The sequence below is a fragment of the Bubalus kerabau genome, chromosome X (assembly GCF_029407905.1).
Source record: "Bubalus kerabau isolate K-KA32 ecotype Philippines breed swamp buffalo chromosome X, PCC_UOA_SB_1v2, whole genome shotgun sequence".
Classification (NCBI taxonomy): domain Eukaryota; kingdom Metazoa; phylum Chordata; class Mammalia; order Artiodactyla; family Bovidae; genus Bubalus; species Bubalus kerabau.
The window spans coordinates 102,363,208-102,383,332 of record NC_073647.1 but is presented as its reverse complement, the minus strand read 5'-3'; the positions used below and the strand labels follow the sequence as shown (position 1 = coordinate 102,383,332).

At 47.5% G+C, this 20,125-nt stretch overlaps 1 protein-coding gene across 2 annotated transcripts; it reads left to right on the top strand.

The window, feature by feature from the left end:
- Positions 1 to 41: 41 nt before the first annotated feature.
- Positions 42 to 19,674, top strand: ELK1 (ETS transcription factor ELK1). 2 transcript variants are annotated; one of them, XM_055565642.1, is made up of 6 exons: positions 42 to 1,177; positions 10,257 to 10,500; positions 12,857 to 13,300; positions 13,957 to 14,424; positions 15,091 to 15,192; positions 15,277 to 19,674. In XM_055565642.1, exons 2-6 carry the CDS (start codon positions 10,291 to 10,293, stop codon positions 15,373 to 15,375), a joined length of 1,323 nt encoding a protein of 440 aa, XP_055421617.1. In that variant the 5' UTR covers positions 42 to 1,177; positions 10,257 to 10,290; the 3' UTR covers positions 15,376 to 19,674. The 2 variants fall into 2 exon arrangements, with proteins under 2 accessions (XP_055421617.1, XP_055421616.1); XM_055565641.1 differs by having other exon boundaries at positions 10,227 to 10,500.
- Positions 19,675 to 20,125: the final 451 nt, after the last annotated feature.

Genomic DNA, 20,125 nt, shown 5'->3' with positions numbered 1-20,125 from the left:
GATCATTAATGCATCACTGAAGTCCTGCCATTTGACTTCTGTGCCCTCTCTACCGTTGCCTTGGCAACCTGGGCCCCCACCTGACCCATTTCTTTTCATGTACACTACTCTGAATTACCAGAGAATGGGCCGATTCATGGTGGAGGTTTGTTGCCCAAAGCAATTCAGCCTTTCACTCCTGGCCGGAAGGTTTACCTTTCTCCCACACCCCAGTCGTTCCTCAGGTACCTTAAATTACACTCACGCCCATCTAGGCTCAACCTTGGCCTTGTCCCAGCGGCTAAGTAGTTCCAGCTTCCAGCAATAGGGCTGATCCCGCCCTCCCTGGTCTGGTCTCTATTCTAGGTTGAGTCCAGCTTCCGCCAATCCATGCAAAGCCAGGTTCCGCCTGTTTGTAACTGGTTGCAGCTCGACCCCGCCCCCGTAGATACTTAGTTTCCGCCACTCAGCACACACTTTTGTATGTCTGGCAGCTGCTCCGTTCTAAATTCGTCTTTTCCAGCCAATCACTACACAGTTACCCTGCCCGCCTACGCAGTACCCAGATCTCCTCCCTGCGGGCTGGTATGCCTGTATACTTCTATACAAGTCTTGCTTCCGCTGAGCTGCGTGGAGTTCGGCACCGCCCCGTTGGGGTTTTGGCAGCCGTCTAGGGAGTCGCTCGGTAGCCAATCAGCAGAAAGCAGGACCTAATCACCCGTATCCTCGGAGGCTGGCTGTCTTCCGTCAATCCCATATAGGCCAATCCATGCGAGGCAGGCGCCCCCAAAACCTTGTCAATCGCCCCCGGCCTATCAGTCTGTCTTGAGCCAATCAGCGTGAAGCACCGCAGGGCCGAGCTCTCCTCTTCGGAACCCAGGCGGCCATCAGCGTTCCATCAGTTCCCCTCGGGCCAATCACAGCATAGGTCTGTGGAGCAGTGCCCGCCTCCCCAGCCCTGGAAGCCGCGCGGTCGATCCATGGTACTTTGGCCAATTAGCGAGCGGCAGAACGCTCGGCTCCTCCTTCACGGGCCCACGTGAGCGGTGAAGAAACGCAGGGGCGGCTTCTAGGTGCCGCCGCCACCTCCGCCGCCGCCGCCGCCTCCGCCTCGGAGCCCGGGCCTGGGGGGCGGTGGGGCAACGCATGGAGCCCCCGCCCCCCGGAGCTGCCAACACCGCCGCTGCTCTACGCGCAGGTGAGTCCGGGGCCTGGAGGTTGGAGGGCCTGGTCCATGACCCCAAGTATCCTTCCCGCCCCCGCGGGGGGAGGGGGGGAGATGTGGCTTGGCCCAAGCCCTGCTGGTGTTCGGCTCCCCACCGCCGCCACTACGGCTGGTGGACTTGCCTGTGGCATTGTCCCCTCCCATCGCCCCTTGTGGATCTGACCGTGGCCTAACCCCCCTTTCTGTTCTATAATGGATCAGTCTTCGTGCTTGTGTTTCTCCCCACCCCACCTTACAGTAGACTGGTCTGTGGTCTTGCCCCCCACCCCACGCTTATAGGGAACCAGTTTCCGGCAGTGTCCGACTCTTTGACCGTAGGTGCATCTGAGTGTTTGTATTTCTCCTGTCCTCAACTTTCAGGGGCCCCTGCTGTGGCCTTGTTTTTCCACCCTTACTGTTCCTGTAGTTAGTCAATCCGTAGCGTTGTACCACCACCACCCCCTCGCCCCCAAACAGCGAGTTAATCTGTGAACTTGTATTCCTGCCTCCAGTGCATCAGTTCATGGATTTATCACACACACACCACTTTACAGTGGATCCGTCTACATGCTTGTTTTTCACGTGCCCCTGCTTATTAGCCCGTTGCCCTATTCTCCCTTTTTTGTAGACTGTCACTCCGGTCCTTGGGCTTCTCCCTTCCTTAAGAGTGGATCAGTTTAGTGCGTTTTATCTCCCCATTTTCAGTAGCCCAGTCCATGGCCTTGTCCCCCTCTCCTTTTAATCAGTCTGTGGGATGGCTCTCCACTATTGTGCAGGAGTCAATGTGCTTTCTGATCTCCTTGCTCCTAGTAAATAAGGTGAGCCTTTACACACATACACACCTTTACTGTGGATCTGTCCATTGGCCTTCCTGCCACCCTTGTGCTTGGGTTCACACCCTTCCCTTCTGTTATAACCTCCTATGAGTCCAGTGCCTTGTAATCCCTCCAGGAGGGTCAACATATGTGCTTTTATTTTCCCCCTCCTTTCATGGTGGTGGATCAGTCCATGGCCTTCCCTGTCACCCTCCCTCCTTCTTAATCGTGGATCAGCCTGTGTGCTTGTTGAACTTAGGTCTTTTTTTACCCTAAAACACTTTCTCATACACACTTTTTTTTTTTTCTCATACACACTTTTAACCACTGAGACATCCTACCTCATTTACCTCCAGTAAATGAATACATTAATGATAGTGATATTGCCAATAGATGCTAACATTTATTGAGCACCTACTTGTACCAGGCAAAATGCTTTATGTTATGAGCTCATTTAATCCAACCTTTAAGATAGGTACTGAGGGAAGTTCAGCATAGGGATACCTTACTCAAAGGTGATCCAGTAGGTATCAGATTAGATTGCTCCTCAGAACATAGGATAATTCTTGACGCTTTCCTCTCTCACTTCATCTCACCCCACTTGAGGCCCCATTCCTTAAAAACCAAATTAGTTCCTATCTCCACGCTTTGGTTTTTGCTGTTCCCTCAGCTGTCTCCATTCCACACCTTGTCTCAGGACATATCCACACCTGATCCCAGCAGCTATGTGACCTTTGTGATTTAACCACTTTCTCTCGTGTTTCCTCATTGGTAAAGTGGGGGAATCAGAACTAGAATCCCCTCCAGGGTAAATAAAGAATGTGCGTGTGCAGTTGCTCTGTCATGTCCTATTCTCTTGCGACCCCATGGACTGTAGCCTGCAAGGCTCTGCTGTCCATGGAATTTTCCAGGCAAGAATATTGGAGTGGGTTGCCTTGTGAATTAATAAAACAAATAACTTCTCTGACCTTACCTCCTACCCACCCCTAACTCTGTTCCAGCCACAGTGACCTCACTCATCCTCAGAAATACCAGGCGCAATCCAGCCTTGGGGTCTTTGCCTTGGCTATTTTTTCTGCCTGGAACAGTCTACCCCCATCTCTGCATGGTTCCTTTCAGGACTCTGTTCAAATGTCACCTGTCCCTGACCATCTGAACCTGCACACCTAGCAGGACTCAGGCCCCTTTTCTGCTTTATTTCTGTTTTTGCCCTTTATCACTGTCAGGCACTCTGTTTACCAATTTATCATATTTATTGTCTTTCCCCATTAAAATAGGAGTCCCATGAGGAACTCGTTCTGTCTGCTTATTCACTGCTAGGTCTCCAACACCTAAAATTCTTACCTAGTACTTGATAATTTATTGCACAAATGAATGGAGAAAATAACAATTTCAGACAAATCAGAGTTGGGGACAGATGGAGATGAAGAGGCCATAAGAGAGTTAGTTAAGAGGCTAGTCAGGACTGTTTATTCAACAAAAACTTACTGAGCACCAGGCATTCTTCTAGGTGGTGGGGACATGAAAGGGAACAAAACAGGCAGAAATCCCTGCCTTTGTGGAGCAGACATTTGCTAAGAGTGCAGACTATATAAATAAGTCAATCTAATTAGTATGTTAGACAAGTGCTAAGGAGGAAAAGTGAAGAAGGGAAGGTAGGAATAGAGTATCAGGGTGGTTGGAATCTTAGGCACAGGGCAAGCCTCATTTAGAAGGTGATGCTTGAATTAAGGCTTGAAGAAGTTCAGGAAGGGACCCATGATGTGTAAGGGAAGAGTGTACCAGGCGGAAGGAACAGCCAGTGCAAAGGCCCTGAGGAGGGATTGTGCCTGGCATGTTCAAGGGCCATGAAGGAGGCCACCGTGGCTGGAGCAAAAGTCCTTTACATATCAGTTCAGTTCAGTTGCTCAGTTGTATCTGACTCTTAGTGATTCCATGTACCACAGCATGCCAGGCCTCCCTGTCCATCACCAACTCGAAGAGTTTACCCAAACTCATGTCCATTGAGTCAGTGATGCCATCCAACCATCTCATCCTCTGTTGTCCCCTTCTCCTCCCGCCCTCAATCTTTCCCAGCATCAGGGTCTTTTCAAATGAGTCAGCTCTTCCCATCAGGTGGCTAGACTATTGGAGTTTCAGCTTCAACATCAGTCCTTCCAATGAACACCCAGGACTGATCTCCTTTAGGAGGGACTGGTTGGATCTCCTTGCAGTCCAAGGGACTCTCAAGAGTCTTCTCCAACACCACAGTTCAAAAGCATCAGTTCTTCAGCACTCAGCTTTCTTTATAGTCCAACTCTCACATCTATACATGACTACTGGAAAAACCATAGCCTTGACTAGAATGGACCTTTGTTGACAAAATAATGTCTCTGCTTTTTAATATGTTGTCTAGGTTGGTCATAACTTTCCTTCCAAGGAGTAATCGTCTTTTAATTTCATGGCTGCAATCACCATCTGCAGTAATTTTGGAACCCCAAAAAATAAAGTCAGCCACTGTTTCCACTGTTTCCCCATCTATTTGCCATGAAGTGATGGGACCAGATGCCATGATCTTAGTTTTCTGAATGTTGAGCTTTAAGCCAACTTTTTCACTCTCCTCTTTCACTTTCATCAAGAAGCTCTTTAGTTCTTCTTCACTCTCTGCCATAAGGGTGGTGTCATCTGCATATCTGAGGTTATTGATATTTCTCCTGGCAATCTTGATTCCAGCTTGTGCTTCATCCAGCCCAGCATTTCTCATGATGTACTCTGCATATAAGTTAAATAAGCAGGGTAACAGTATACAGCCTTGATGTACTCCTTTCCTTATTTGGAACCAGTCTGTTGTTCATGTCCAGTTCTAACTATTGCTTCCTGACCTGCATACAGGTTTTTCAAGGGGCAGGTCAGGTGGCCTGGTATTCCTGTCTCTTTCAGAATTTTCCATAGTTTATTGTGATCCACACAGTCAAAGGCTTTGGCATAGTCAATAAAGCAGAAATAGATGTTTTTCTGGAACTCTCTTGCTTTTTCGATGATCCAGTGGATATTGGCATATACTGACATTTAATCCTCCCAGAAACCTTTCAGGTAGGTGTATCTTGAAGATACTTAACTTTGAGAGTGGCATATCCCCCATTTTATAGATACGGGAACAGACCCAGAGAGGTTGAGTAACTTGCTCATGGTCACAGAGCTAGAACAGGACAGAGGAGTATGAGGCTGGCAAGCCAGAGAGAAGAAAGATCTGCTGGAGTAGACAAGTTATTCATCACACAAAGGAAGAATTAGTTCTGCCTGGGAGATCTTAGAACTTGATGATGTGTGTAATAAAGGGTTCATCGTATGTTGAGAAGAGGGAAGGACACTCCTGGCAGGGAGAACAGCCCATGCATATCCTTAGAGATGGGAACTGGATGAACTCAGGGTGCCCACGATGTAACATGCCAAGCTTCAGTCCACCTCAGAGCCTTTGTACATCCTGTTCCCTGTGCTTGAAAGACCCTTCCCACAGATGTCAGCATAGCTTGCTACCTCCCCTCCTTCAGATTTCTACTCATACGTCACTTCCTCAGGGAAGCCCTCCCTGAACACCCTGTGTAAAATAGCATCCCTGTCCCCTTCAAGGATCTTACCCTTCAGTTTTGCTCTATGGAGAGCTGGTGGAACAAAGTGGCTAGGATCACTGCCTCGAGCCAAACTGCCACAGTTTGATTGCTGTCTCTGTGTGACCTTAGGCAAGTTATATTGCTTCTCTGTGCCTCCATTTCCTCATCTGGAACATGGGAGGGTAATAAGAGTGCCCACCCATGGTGTTGGTTTGAGGATTGAATGAGTTAAATGACTAAAATGGTAAGGGCTGTGTGGCTGGTTCCTGTTTTTTAAATTGGTAATATTATTCCTGGCATATATGTAGGTGTCTCACAGGCCTCTGAGACTGACCATCTCCAAATCTGACCCCATGTTCTCCCTTCAAAACCTGCTCTCCCGCAGGGCTCCTATCTCAGGTGATCAAGCCACAAACCTAGAGTCATCTCTCACCCCACCCCACCCCCAATGCTATCTGTCAACAAATTCCATTCGTTCTGTCTTTAGGTTTTATCCAGAACTCAGCCGCTTCTCACCAGTTCCACTGTTAATACCACCGTCTCTTACGTGGACTATTGCAGTAGCCTCTTCAGCCCCTACAGCTGGTTCTCCTCACAACAACCTGAGGGATTCTGTTAAAATCCAAGTCACAGCCTGTCACTCCTCTGCTCACAGCCATCTCATGGCTCCTATCTCCTTCAGTCAAGTCAAAGCCCTTCCTGGCCTAAAAGAGCCTCACACAGCCTGGCCTCCATTGCCCCTCTGTTCTCAGCTCCTACTGTTGATACTTTCCCCTCACTGTTTTCTCTCTGACCGTGCCAGATTCCTTTCCCTTCCTCTGACCTGCCAGGCTCTCCAGCCTCAGGGTCTTTCACCCTAGCTATTTCCTCTGCCTGGATGACTGCTTTCCAGGTTGTCACAAAACTGACACCTTCACCTCTCTTAGGTCTTTGCCCAAATATCACCTCCACAGTGACTACGTTTTCAGAAAATAACTTCTCCCCTGCTTCTTTGTTTTTTTTCCCCAGAGCTCTTATCACCATCTGAAGAATTCTTGTTTATCTTGCTTCTTGTCTGTCTTCCCCACTAAAACTTGAGTTATGCCAGAGCAGGGATTTTTGTTGTATCCACTGCTGTCTCCCCAGCACCTGGCCCACAGCAGGCCCTCCATAAATGCTTGCTAAATGAATGAAATAAAGAGAAGTAAATGCATCTGAGAGAGGCATATGACTAGAACTCTTATTAGGGGTTATGTGGGAGATGTGATAATAAACAAAAACCCCGTGTGCTGCTGAGGCTTGAAGCCAACTGTCAGGTTTCACCTTAAGTGATAGATTCTGTGGCTGCTGAAAGGGGAACTGATAAAATTGCCTGTTGTCACCACCAGGAGTCACAGTGGACTCTCTGCCTCTGAAACAAACAGGCCTTCCAAATAAACCCAGCAAGGTTTCTGATGACGGGACTGTAATCTGGATACTTTGTGGCCTTATGACTTACATAATTGCCTAAAATTGTGTCTGCCAAATGAACTTCCAAACAGCTCAGACATAAGAGGATCAGACTGTATTTCATTACAGATTAAAGACTCAAGCTATAAATTATAGAAAGAAGTTCTTTCTTAACCCAGCAGTCCCAGCTGGGTGATTGATGAAAACTCTTTCCTTAAGAAATAGGAAGCTCATGTTTATTTCCAACTCACACTGAGCAAAAGGAGCAGTTATAGGTTGGGGGCAAGAAGGCCAGGGAAGGTCCTGTTCTGTGCATTACATGCTGAGGGAATAGTCAGTATGAGGGGCAGTTTAGTCTAATGGTTGAAAAGCTCAGACAACAGGAACTTGGCTGCCTGGGTCCAAATCTTGACTCTGCCACTTAGAGCTGTGTGGTACATAAAATGTCATTTAGACATTTTGTGCCTCAGCTTCCTCCTTTATAAATTAGAGATAATAAGAGTACCTATTTCCCAACGTTGTGATGAGAGAGAAGTGAGTCAATAGCTGTAAAAATAGCAATCCAGGTCTACATGCCCTTATCTAAAACCCTTGGGGCCAGATGTGTTTCACAATTTTGAATTTTTCAGATTTTAGAAAAGTAACAAGGTACACATACAAGATGTTACATAATACTCTTAGTGGGCTCTGTAATCAACTACATTCAGATTTCTGTAGCAAGATGTATGAACAATCACACCAAGTGAAGATCCATAAAGACCACAAAAGGCCTTACTTTGTTTCAAATCAGGTTTTAGAGTAGCAGATAAGGAGTAAGGAACAAATTAGAAATGGATATTTTGTAAGAGCTTATCATACCCCAGGCATAGTATATTTACTGTACAATAACCCTGTGAGCTAGGTGGTACTACCATCTATTTTAGAGATGGAAAAAATGAGGCACAAAGAGGTTAAAGAACACACCCAGGGTCACACTGCTAATAAGTAGCAGAATGAGGATTCCAGCCCTGGCAGTCTGGCTCTGGAGCCTGGGTGATCGTCCAATAGGCCATATTGCCTCTAATTGGTACAATGCCTGGCACATATTTCAGTTCAGTTCAGTCGCTCAGTCATGTCCGACTCTTTGCGACCCCATGAATCGCAGCACGCCAGGCCTCCCTGTCCATCACCAACTCCCGGAGTTCACTCAACTCACGTCCATCGAGTCAGTGATGCCATCCAGCCATCTCATCCTCTGTCGTCCCCTTCTCCTCCTGCCCCCAATCCCTCCCAGCATCAGAGTCTTTTCCAGTGAGTCAACCCTTCGCATGAGGTGGCCAAAGTACTGGAGTTTCAGCTTCAGCATCATTCTCTCCAAAGAAATCCCAGGGCTTATCTCCTTCAGAATGGACTGGTTGGATCTCCTTGCAGTCCAAGGGACTCTCAAGAGTCTTCTCCAACACCTCAGTTCAAAAGCATCAATTCTTCGGTGCTCAACTTTCTTCACTGTCCAACTCTCCCATCCATACATGACCACTGGAAAAACCACGTATTTAGCACTCAGTAAATGTTCATTATTGCTGTTGTCAAGAAGGAGAACCAGAAGGAAAGGAACAGGTCAGAGGAGCATGGGGTAGACAGACAGAAGAGAGCAGACATTTCAGTGTCAGAAATTTTCATAAAGTCAAGGCTCCTTGGGATGAGACTTGAACGATGGAGAAGACTTGAAAGCAGAGGAAGGGAACCCAGCATGGAGTAAACAGCCTTTATGAGACGCTGACAGAAGGAACCTCCTGGGAAACTTGGTATTTGATGTAGAAGGTACAAATGAAAATGTTCAGGTGAGGGGCATTGTTCTGGTTTTCTATTCATGCTGTAACAAATTATTACAAACTTTTAACTGCTTTCAGTTCAGTTCAGTCACTCAGTTGTGTACGACTCTTTGCAACCCCATGGACTGCAGCACACCAGGCCACCCTGTCCATCACCAACTCCCGGAGTTTACTCAAACTCATGTCCATTGATTGGGTCGGTGATGCCATCCAACCATCTCATCCTCTGTCATCCCCTTCTCCTCCCATCTTCAATCTTTCCCAGCATCAGGGTCTTTTCAAATGAGTCAGTTCTTCCCATCAGGTGGCCAAAGGATTGGAGTTTCAGCTTCAGCATCAGTCCTTCCAATGAATATTCAGGACTGATCTCCTTTAGGATGGACTGGTTGGATCTCCTTGCTGTCCAGGGGACTCTGAAGAGTCTTCTCCAACACCACAGTTCAAAAGCATCAATTCTTTGGCGCTCAGCTTTCTTTATAGTCCAACTCTCATCCACATATGACTACTGGAAAAACCATAGCTTTGACTAGATGGACCTTTGTTGGCAAAGTAATGTCTCTGCGTTTTAATATGCCGTCTAGGTTGGTCATAACTTTTCTTCCAAGGAGCAAGCATCTTTTAATTTCATGGCTGCAGTTACCATCTGCAGTGATTTTGGAGCCCCCCAAAATAAAGTCGGTCACTGTTTCCACTGTTTCCCCATCTATTTGCCATGAAGTGATGGGACCAGATGCCATGATCTTAGTTTTCTGAGTGTTGAGTTTTAAGACAGCTTTTTCACTCTCCTCTTTCACTTTCATCAAGAGGCTCTTTAGTTCTTCACTTTCTGCCATAAGGGTGGTGTCATCTGCATATCTGAGGTTATCGGTATTTCTCTCAGCAATCTTGATTCCAGCTTGTGTTTAACTGCTTAAAACAACACAAATTATTCTCTTAAGAGTTCTGGAGGTCAGAAGTTCAGCACAGGTCTCACCAGGCTAAAATCCAGGTGTTATCAGGGCTGCTTTCCTTTCTGGAAGCTTCATGTGATTAGATTGAGCTCACCCAAACATCTCTCTGGCTTAAGGTCCATAACCTTAAATCCATCTGCAAAGTTCCTTTTGCCATGTAACATATTCACAGTTTCCAGAAATTGGAACGTGGACATCTTTGGGTGGGGGGCATTATTCTGCCTAGCACAGTCTGCCCTTTGGCCCCCAGAGGTTCACATTTGTCCCACAGGCAGAATGCATTCACACTATCCTATCATTTCCAAAATTCTCATCCCACCCCTCCATCATCCAAAGCCAGGCTGAGGGTACTCAGGGAATGATGGTGGTCGCTGGGGTCAGAGGTGGAACCAAGGTGGAAAGAAAGGAATCTTTCTCCTACTGACCTCTTCCCCTTTATGTATTCACAGCCACTTAGCTCTGAGCTGTCTGCCCTCCAGGTACCCCTGGGATGGCGTGAGCACTTCCCCAGCGATGGACCCTTCTGTGACGCTGTGGCAGTTTCTGCTGCAGCTGCTGAGAGAGCAAGGCAATGGCCACATCATCTCCTGGACCTCACGGGATGGTGGTGAGTTCAAGCTGGTGGACGCTGAGGAGGTGGCCCGGCTATGGGGGCTGCGCAAGAATAAGACCAACATGAATTATGATAAGCTCAGCCGGGCCTTGCGGTACTATTACGACAAGGTAAGATGTCTGAGACCAGGGCTGGGAACCCACTCCCCCCGCCCCCACACCAGCAAACATTTATACCAGTTATTTCATTTTCTTGTCTTAATTTGATCTAGCTCTAATTTTGAAAACAGTATTAAAATTTACCATTTTTTACCCCATCCTCTGGTACTCTCAGACCAATGTTGGGGCCCCCAAGCATTTATTCCAGTTATTTTATTTTCTTGTATTTTAACTTTGGCTAAAACCTTCAAAGCAACATTAATACTGACCCCTGCTCACTCCACTCTTTCTGAGATCCCCAGAATCCTGCTCTCCCAACCACACCCCACACAACATTTCATTTTCTTGCCTTATTCCTTATTCCTCTGACCAAAACTTTTGAAAACACTATTAATAATGAGTCTTCCTCATCCTGGAACAGTCCTGGGCTCCCCCAGGTATTTCATGGTCTGCTCTTATCCAAGAATAAGAATTTTAGAATAGCCTTATTCTTAGAATCAAAACCTCCGTGATAGCATTATCCTAACCTTTGCTTATCTCATCCTCCAAGACCCTCAACATTTTTATCAATTCTTTTCCTATCCTATTTCGTTAGCTAAGACCTCCAAAACAACATGTATAATGCCCGTGCCACACCCCATCCTCTTGTATTCCCAGAGCAACACTAGTCCTCTCCAATATTTATATCAATTATTTTATTTTATCATCTTATTCCTGTAGCTAAAATTGTAAATTTTCCTTTTCCTCTCAGACTGCCAAACCAGTGCTAGGTATCCCCCCTCACATTTATACCAGTTATTTCATTTTCTTATTTTTTTACCTGAAACTTCCAAAACAGTGTTTTTCTTCTTCCAATTTTATTGCAGTATGATTGACACACATTACTGTATAAGTTTAAGGTGTACAGCATAAAGATTTGACTTGTATACATCAAGAAATAATTATCACAATAAGTTTAATGAACATTCACCAACTCATACAGATACAAAATAAAAAGGAAAAAAAATCTTTACACTCTTAACTTTCATATATAACATACAGCAGTGTGAATCATATTTATCATGTTGTGCATTACATCCCTAGTATTTACTTTTCTTATAACTGGAAGTTTGTGCCTTTTGACTGCCTTCATCCAATTCCCTTTGCTCTCACCCCACACTGAAACTTCTCAAACAATATTAATGAGTCTCCCTTTTCATTCCTTTTCTGAGAAACACAAACCCACCCTGTGACATTTGTGGCCAACATGAAGATGTCCTCAGGGTGCCCTAATGCCCCCCAGATGCCTCTTGTCCCTCAGAACAGCCCTAGACCTGTGCTGCTGCCCACCCTTACTCACTTACAGCATTTATTTCATTTTAATATTTTAATCCTTTAGCTCAAACCTCCAGAACACTATTCATAATGAGTCTGCCTCATTCTATGTGCTGAAATCACCAGAACATCCCTGAGATCCTCCAGGGCTATCCTGAAATACCCCAAACATGCTATGTGACCCACCCAAGCCAGCCTTAAGATTCCCACAGTATTTATACCAGTATTTTAAATTCTTGTTAGTTGCTAACAGTTACTTCATTTTCCAATTGTCTCAGCTTAAACCTCCCCAGTGGTATTAAGAATAAGGCTCCTCATCCTGTCCACCCTGATGACTTTGCCCTGTTTCACGGCTGTGTCAAGAGCTTTAAATCATCCTCTAATAATTCATATTAACAATTCATCACCATATTCTCCCACATTCAGTCTCTTCCAACATTTATATCAGTGACTTCATTTCCCTGTCTTACTGCATTAGCTAGACTCCAAAACTGTGTCCTGACAGCCACCCCCAAGGCCTGGCCCTATTAGCCCACAGACACCCCTGGTTCCAGTAGCCAAGAGGAAAGCCTGTTCCTAGATCTACTTCCCTATTGGGCCCCAGTGTGGAGAGGAGCCAGTGGGTGTGGCCATGTGTATCTAAGGTGGGGTGGGGGAATCGAACAGAAGGAGGTGAGCGTACGACAGAGGGAGACTTGGAGGGGGATGGATGGGACTGAGATGTGGAAGGGAGAAGGGCAGTAGACTAAAGGAAGGATTATGCAGTGGGGGGAGAGAGAAGGGGAAGAAGCTGGGGGAGAAGACAGGGAAATCGGGTTGGGGAAGAGTAGTAGAAAGTAGGGGAGAAGGGAGGAGGCCTCAGATTAAGAGATGAGTGAGATGTGAAAGAAGCTGGGAAGAGGACCCTATGGGGACACAGACACTGAGCAGGGACAGTGTATATGTAGACAGGAGAGGCATGCAGGGAAAAAAACACCAGGAGACACTCCTCACCATCCACTCTTTCTGGCCCTTTCTTCTAAGACACTCTATCCTGTCTCTTCCCCCTTACCAGAATATCATCCGCAAAGTGAGCGGCCAGAAGTTTGTCTACAAGTTTGTGTCCTACCCTGAGGTCGCAGGGTGCTCCACTGAGGACTGCCCGCCTCAGCCTGAGGTGTCTGTCACCTCCACTCTGGCAAATGCAGGCGCCACAGCTGTACACGCCATCCCCGGGGACACTGCCTCTGGGAAGCCAGGCACACTCAAGGGTGCAGGAATGGCAGGCCCAGGTGGCTTGGCACGCAGCAGCCGAAATGATTACATGCGCTCAGGCCTCTATTCCACCTTCACCATCCAGTCCCTGCAGCCACAACCGCCCTCTCACCCTCGACCTTCCACAGTGCTCCCCAACACCGGCCCTGCAGGAGTAGCAGTGCCTCCCTCGGGGAGCAGGAGCACCAGTCCAAACCCCTTGGAGGCCTGCCTGGAGGCTGAGGAGGCTGGCCTGCCTCTGCAGGTAAGGACTGGAATATGGAATTTCAGCAAGGGGAGGGATATACAGTTCCCAAATGAAGAGAGGGACTGGGAAGAGGAGGGACATAATGTCCTGTTAAAGATGATATAGTGGAAGGAGGGACACAGAAGTCCCCTTGGAGAAAGAGATGGGGAGGAAAACTATTCAAACCCTGGGAAAGAAGAAGGAAATTGAGTGCACTACAATTAGCAGTACACCCAATATGTAGTAGGTGCCCTTGAATGTATTTGCTTAATGCACTGGCTCTCACACTTTTAGCACTCATCAGAAAGCACTTGGAGGGCTTTTTAAGCCAGAGGTGCTGAGGGACACCCCCAGAGTTTTTCTTTATGTGAGTCTGGGGATGGGCCCAAGAGTCTACATTTTTAACAAATTTCCAGATGAGGTGTATGCTGCTGGTCCATAAAGCAAATTTTTGAGAACCATTGCTTTTATAAATGGGGGCAATATCTCCTGGAGTCCCACCCCTGAAGGCATCCCAGATAGGAGGAGCAGAAGAAGCCCCATTTTCTTGTCAAAGTACCACATCTTGTTAAAGGACCAGCCCCTACTCTCAGGTTCCACTTTCCAAGGGAAATAACTGGCTTCACTACCCCAGCAATCCTTAGGCATCCCCTCTGCACTCGTTCCTCTCCCAGGTCATCCTGACCCCACCCGAGGCCCCAAACCTTAAATCCGAAGAGCCAAATATGGAGCCTGGGTTGGGCCGGCCACTGCCTCCAGAAGTCAAAGTGGAAGAGCCCAAGGAAGAGTTAGAAGCTTCAGCCAGTGGGGAGGCGGGGTTTGTGCTGGAAGCCGTCAAGGCCGAGCCCTTTGAACCCAAAGTCGACCCAGAAGTTCCTCCAGCAGAGGGCGTGCCAGCCCGGCTGTCTGCTGTCGTAATGGAAACTGCGGCGCAGGTGGGCAGCTTCACGGCTTCCACAACACCCAGCACGGAGATCGCCCAGCCTCAGAAGGGCCGGAAGCCCCGGGACCTGGAGCTTCCACTCAGCCCGAGCCTGCTGGGTGGACCAGGACCCGAACGGACTCCGGGATCGGGAGCTGGTTCAGGTCTACAGGCGCCAGGTCCAGCTCTGACGCCTTCCCTGCTACCTACGCACACATTGGTGAGAACTTTCAAAGGGGCGGGGCCGGCACCTGGAACAAATGGGATTGGGGCAAGGTGGGGGAGGGAGGAGTTAGACTTACCGACGCGATTACCTCTGAAAGAGTGGGAGGGTGGAGCCTTTGAGTGGGATTGCCTGCGTGGAGGGACAGGCTTGATTGCTACTGGACGGAGGAGTCTGCAATGCAAAGGATCAGGTGCCCAAAGAAGGGCAGTTCTGGGGAGTTTTGTGGGCAGGGACCGAAAGGCTTTCTGCAGGAACTGTTTCTGGGTTGAGGCATGGCTTGAGGAACCTGAGTGGGGCTTTGGGGTTTGGGATTTTCTCAGCGGGTTTCCTGTGAGGTATGCAGGCCGGGGATAAGAGTTGGAAGTTGATCCTGAGCTACTGGGATTGTGAGGTTTGAAAACAGCATGTGGGTGGGCTCTTGGAGGTGGTCTTGCCTAGTGAGGCTGGGGTGGGCCCTCCAAAGTTAGAAACAGTTGTCTGTGTGAAGTCAGAGAGCTGTCACAGACATGGCCTCAGTAGTTATGGTCTAGGCCTGTGCACTTTTGGGGAGTGATCTTGGAAGTATGAGTGGGAAATCAGGTGGGGCCAGAATCAAGTTCCTTTGGTTTTCCCACAGCTGCCCTCTTGCTCACTTGTGCTCTGACCACCCCTTCCCCACAGACCCCGGTGCTGCTGACTCCCAGCTCGCTGCCCCCCAGCATTCACTTCTGGAGCACCCTGAGTCCCATTGCACCCCGTAGCCCGGCCAAGCTCTCCTTCCAGGTAGGATCAGCTCCCCCACCTCAGAAAGGGTGAGTGACCCTAGCACGGTCCCCATCCATGACCTCTCCCTATTTCTGTCCTCAGTTTCCGTCCAGTGGCAGCGCCCAGGTGCACATCCCTTCCATCAGCGTGGATGGCCTCTCAACCCCCGTGGTGCTCTCCCCAGGGCCCCAGAAGCCATGACTATCACCACCACCACCACAACCACCACCACCCCTTTCTGGGGTTACTCCTTCCATGCCCTGAACTTCTCTCCAGCCAGCTGTCTCAAGGAGAAACATAGTTAAGCTGACAGACTCGTGCTCCAGTCGTGGTTGGGTAGGGATTCTTAGGAAGAAGGATCTCTCAATAACCCTTCCACAAAAAAACATACAACTTCTCTCTTCTTGATCAGTCCCCCAGTGGCCGCTCTTATACGTCTCCTACTGCAGTGGTGGGGATGGTTTATTTATTTATTTTTTGAAGGCCACTGGGAGGAGCCTGGCCCAACTCTTTTGGAGGGGGTGGCAAGGGCATCTCCCCCGTGTTCCACATTTTTTCCCCAAGATGAGACAATCGGGGTCTGGCTTGAGACAGGCCTTTCTTTATTTATTTCTCAGCCTGCCCTTGGGGAGCTGAGGGAGCCCTGTCTTCACTTTGGGGTATGGGTAGAAGAGCTAGCTTGTTGTAGTTTATTATTCCTGGCCCTCCCCAAGGGTCCAGGAAGAATTTGTGCCATTTAATGGTTTGGGAGTCTTGGCCAAGGAAGACTCACACCCTTGGAGATGGGAATTTCCACCTCCCCAGCCTTTCTCTCAGACAGGTTGTCCTTTCTCAACCACCTTTTCGGCCAGGGAGGAATGTCCCTTTTGTTCTTCTCCCCCTGAGAAGCCATTCCTGTGTCTGCCAAACTCCTGGGGTCCTGCCTGTTACCTCCCAATGGAGGGATTTTTGGGGCGTGGTCCCCGTCTGGGGGGCCCCTCCAGCCAGTACTCCAGGTCTCCCTGTCCCCCACCCCCTTCCATTTTGATAGTATAATCTATTTTTAAACAGGGCTTTTCAATAAGGGAGAGGGAGGTATCTCTTCCTATATCTGAGATGGGGTGGGTGGGAAGGAAGGGATTTGGGGGATCTCCCTGCCACCCCCAAGTGTTTATTTTTGATACCAAATGTGTATTTTCAACTCCCTCCCAGCCCCCCAATTTTCCTGCGGGCGGGTACAAAGGACCCTTTATGTGTCCCTGGAGTTGGGAGGGAGGAACAAGGGACATAAAGCCTGCTCAATCTGAATTCCAGGCTGGAGGAGGGTGGGTTCAGAGGACTCCTGGGTTCACCTCCCATCAGCACCGTCCCAGCCCAGGCCTATGACCTGGGTCTTGGTGATTTGGGGGACGGTGCTACACCTGTCTCCACTGTTTGTTTTACTTCCTCCCAAATGAATTTTTTTTCTAAGAGTCCCAGAGAATGGGGAATTGTTCCTGTAAATATATATTTTTAAAGGTGATGCTGGAGGCTGGTAGCATTTTTTTCCCTGAAGCTGTTGGGAATAACTGTGTGCAAAGGCACGACTCTGTGTGAAAGGCCATAAGGGTGTGAGATTGATCATGGGGGAGAGAGCATAATGGTGTGTGTCAGAAAGAGTAAAGACTGCAGATTGGGTAACCAGGTGTGAGAAAAAGAGAAAACTCTGGCAAGCTGTGCTTGCACGTGTACATTTGTGAAGCCATGTATTGAGAGAGTGGAAGTTGTAACCACAAACTTGACGTTGTGTCTATGTGAGAAATTGTGGCTGGGTGGCAAAAAAACACAAAAACTGAATGAGTGATTAAGATACTATGCCAGAAACTGGTGCTTGGTGTGAAACAGTGTTTATGAGAAGGAAGTGGGGATTGCACATCAGTCACTGTTGGACAAGCTGACGGTGAGCAAGAGAGAGTAACCAAAACAACATGTGAGAGCCTGTATAGGCATGAAAGTGCAGTGGAGATTGTCAGGGACAGTGCATACGTGAGAAACTTCATTATAAGTAAGCAGGTGACTCAGTGTGTAGGATATGGGTTGTGTGTGAAACCGTTCATGCAAGGCTGTTGGATCAACTGAAATAATGAGAGCGTATGTGTGAGAGGTTGATTGTATGAGAGAAAATAGCTGTGAGGCCAGATGGGTGCCTGAGATTTAAGATACCAGAATGCGTGATTGTATGTATGAAAACTTTCTGCGAGATTAAACTAGCAAAGACTGCATGAGAAACAGAAAAAGTGGCTGCAGCTGGGAGAGCGTGAGAGGCTGTAATTTGTGTGTGTGTGTGTTCGTGTGTGTGTGTGTGTGTGTGTGTGTGTGTGTGTGCGTGTTCCTGAGCCTAGTGGCAGATGGATGCAGTTAGTACTCCAATCTAGCCAACAGGTTCAGGGACTATGGAAGTATAAGAGAAGATGATGGTGAGACAGAGTGAGTGGAAGTGTGCTAGAGACCACTTCACTGTGAGTGAAAGGCGAGGAGTAAAAAGAAGGAAGTAAGCGCCACGTGAGAGAAAACTGATGACTGAGCAGTGTGTGAGAGTGAAACATTTCATGAGAGACAGTAAACCAGAGAAAACATGCTGGTGAAAAACAGAAAATGAAGCTAAGCAAATGAGACACTGAGAGACTATGCGGTCAGTTTGTGCAAGAAATCTGGGAGGCTCTACTTGTGTTTGAGTGTACAAGATACTCTGGCTGGATGGTGTAAACAACTAAGATGAGCTGTGAGAGACTGTGTGTGTGAGACTTGCAGAGAGCCTAGTAACAGTTGTGAATTAGTGACTACAGGATGTCAGAGGGTGAATGAGGGCAAGTGACTGTGACACTGTACCTGTGACAGAATGTCTGACAGGCTGAGGGTCTGTGAAAAACTCGAAAAGAGACTTCAAAGACTGTAGAACAAAGACTGGGCATGTTGGAAGCTGCTTGCAAAGAAATGTGAGACTAGGTGACTAAGACAGTGTCTGAGACACTGATTGTGCATGAGTGAAATTCAGCCTAGTCAGGCACTCTAGGTGTGTGAAATGGGCATGAGTATGGAGAGGTGGGAGAGAGAGTGATCATGTGTGTGCAGGGACCTTCCGGAGGGACTAGCAGTGGCTATAAATCACCAAACATTTGTGTATATGAGAAAATGATGGCCCGAATGAGCAGTTGAAACATCAAAACACATGACTGTGTGTATGTGCAAAACTGACCGGTGAGAGTCATTGTGGCCTTGGCTGAAGGAGACAGGCTAGATGACGTGACTGTGTGGGAAACTGTTCTTGAAAGGAGACCACAGTCAGGCTGATGTCAATGACAGCAAATGACTCCCTGAAAGAGTGGCTGAGAGAGGCTGTGTGTTCAAGTATGTATGTGATCTTGTTTGTATGTGGCTGTGGTAGAAGCTGTAAATTCTGAAGTGTGTGTATAAATATGTAAAAAAGAAAAGAGATCTCGAGAGAGAATGACTGAAACTGAATTAGTGGGTGAGAGCTGGTGGATGGATTGTGCCAAGCTTAGGGGAAAGTTCTCTTCTGTCTGTCTGCTTCCTCCTCGGGCCCTTGGGTTGGCTTCTCCCAGTTCTCCACAAGGTGAAATGCTGGAGTTTCCCAGGGCTTTGCCTGGGCTTCCCTTCTCTCTTCTCACAAGCCAAGCCCTCTCCAGATTGTCTGGTCCAGTTCCAGCACTTGAAACACTGCTTCTCCCCGCCATGATGATCACATTTTTACCTCCAATCCAGATTATTCCTCTAAGCACTTTTCAGAATCTTGAAAGCACTGTTTGTTGCATTTACTTACTCATTCGGCAGATGTTGATTGAGCACCTACTGTTTGCTGGTGCCCATCCAGGCCCTGCAGATACAGCAGTTAACAAACCAGACACAAATCCCACCTTTGTGGAGCTGGCATTGTAGTGGGGACAACGGACAAGCAACAAATGCATCGTGGTGGTGTTGCAATGATTACATGAGATAAGACTCTCAGTCTTTGTTTAAATAAGAAATCTGCAGTCATTTTATTGCCTAAATGTGTGGGAGAAGATGAAAGTAGCGACAGTCCTCTTCCCAGGGGAACCAGTAAGTAGGTACAGAGTTTAGGAATAAATGAAGTATCGATTATAACATCATTACCAGGGCAAAAGATGATTAGATAAAGCAACCAACCAGAATTACAGGTTTCTTGAGGAGTTTGTTTTCATAGGATAACAGCACTGAAGTCCTGGAAACTTAACAAGACCGCTTTGTTCAAAGACAGGCTTATGTTATCAGAAAACAGTACATCTGTAACGGATATGAATTGTCAACATGCCTTATCACCCGTAAAGTAAGACCAGTATTCTTGAGAAAGCTCTGTTTTAACACACCTGACCGAATCAAATCATTCAACCTTGTTTTAATTTGCAGAATAGTGCTCCTAAATGGATGTAGAGGAAATGAGACATTGCCTTCCTAACTTTCTTACACTCCTTTTTGTTAATTAAAAAGATTTCTGTTTTTAAAGCAGGCTCTGGAGTTTCACTCATTAGGCTTATTTAAAAAAAAAAAGGCTCTGTGGAGCTTAGGCTGAATTGGAATTAATTATTAACAGTAAAATAAGGACTACAACGAACAGTTTTCCTACATGAGACCCACAGAGAAAAGGGTCAGGAACTAGAATGATGGCTCTTAAAGTGTGGTCCTCGAACAGCAACATCAGTGTCAGCTGGGGCTTATTAGAAATTCACCTTCTTGAGCCCCACTTCAAACCTATAGGATCAGAAACTGGGGCAGCCTGGCAATCTGGATTTAACGAACCTTCCAGATGATTCTGATGCGTACTTAGATTTGAGAGCCTCTGGGCTAGAGAGTGACAGATACCCTTTTGTGAGGGAGGTGACCTTGTCTTCCTGTCTTAGAACAAAAGTCCTTTGAGGGCTAGCATTTGGGGCTTCTTCTTGTCTGCTCCATCCAA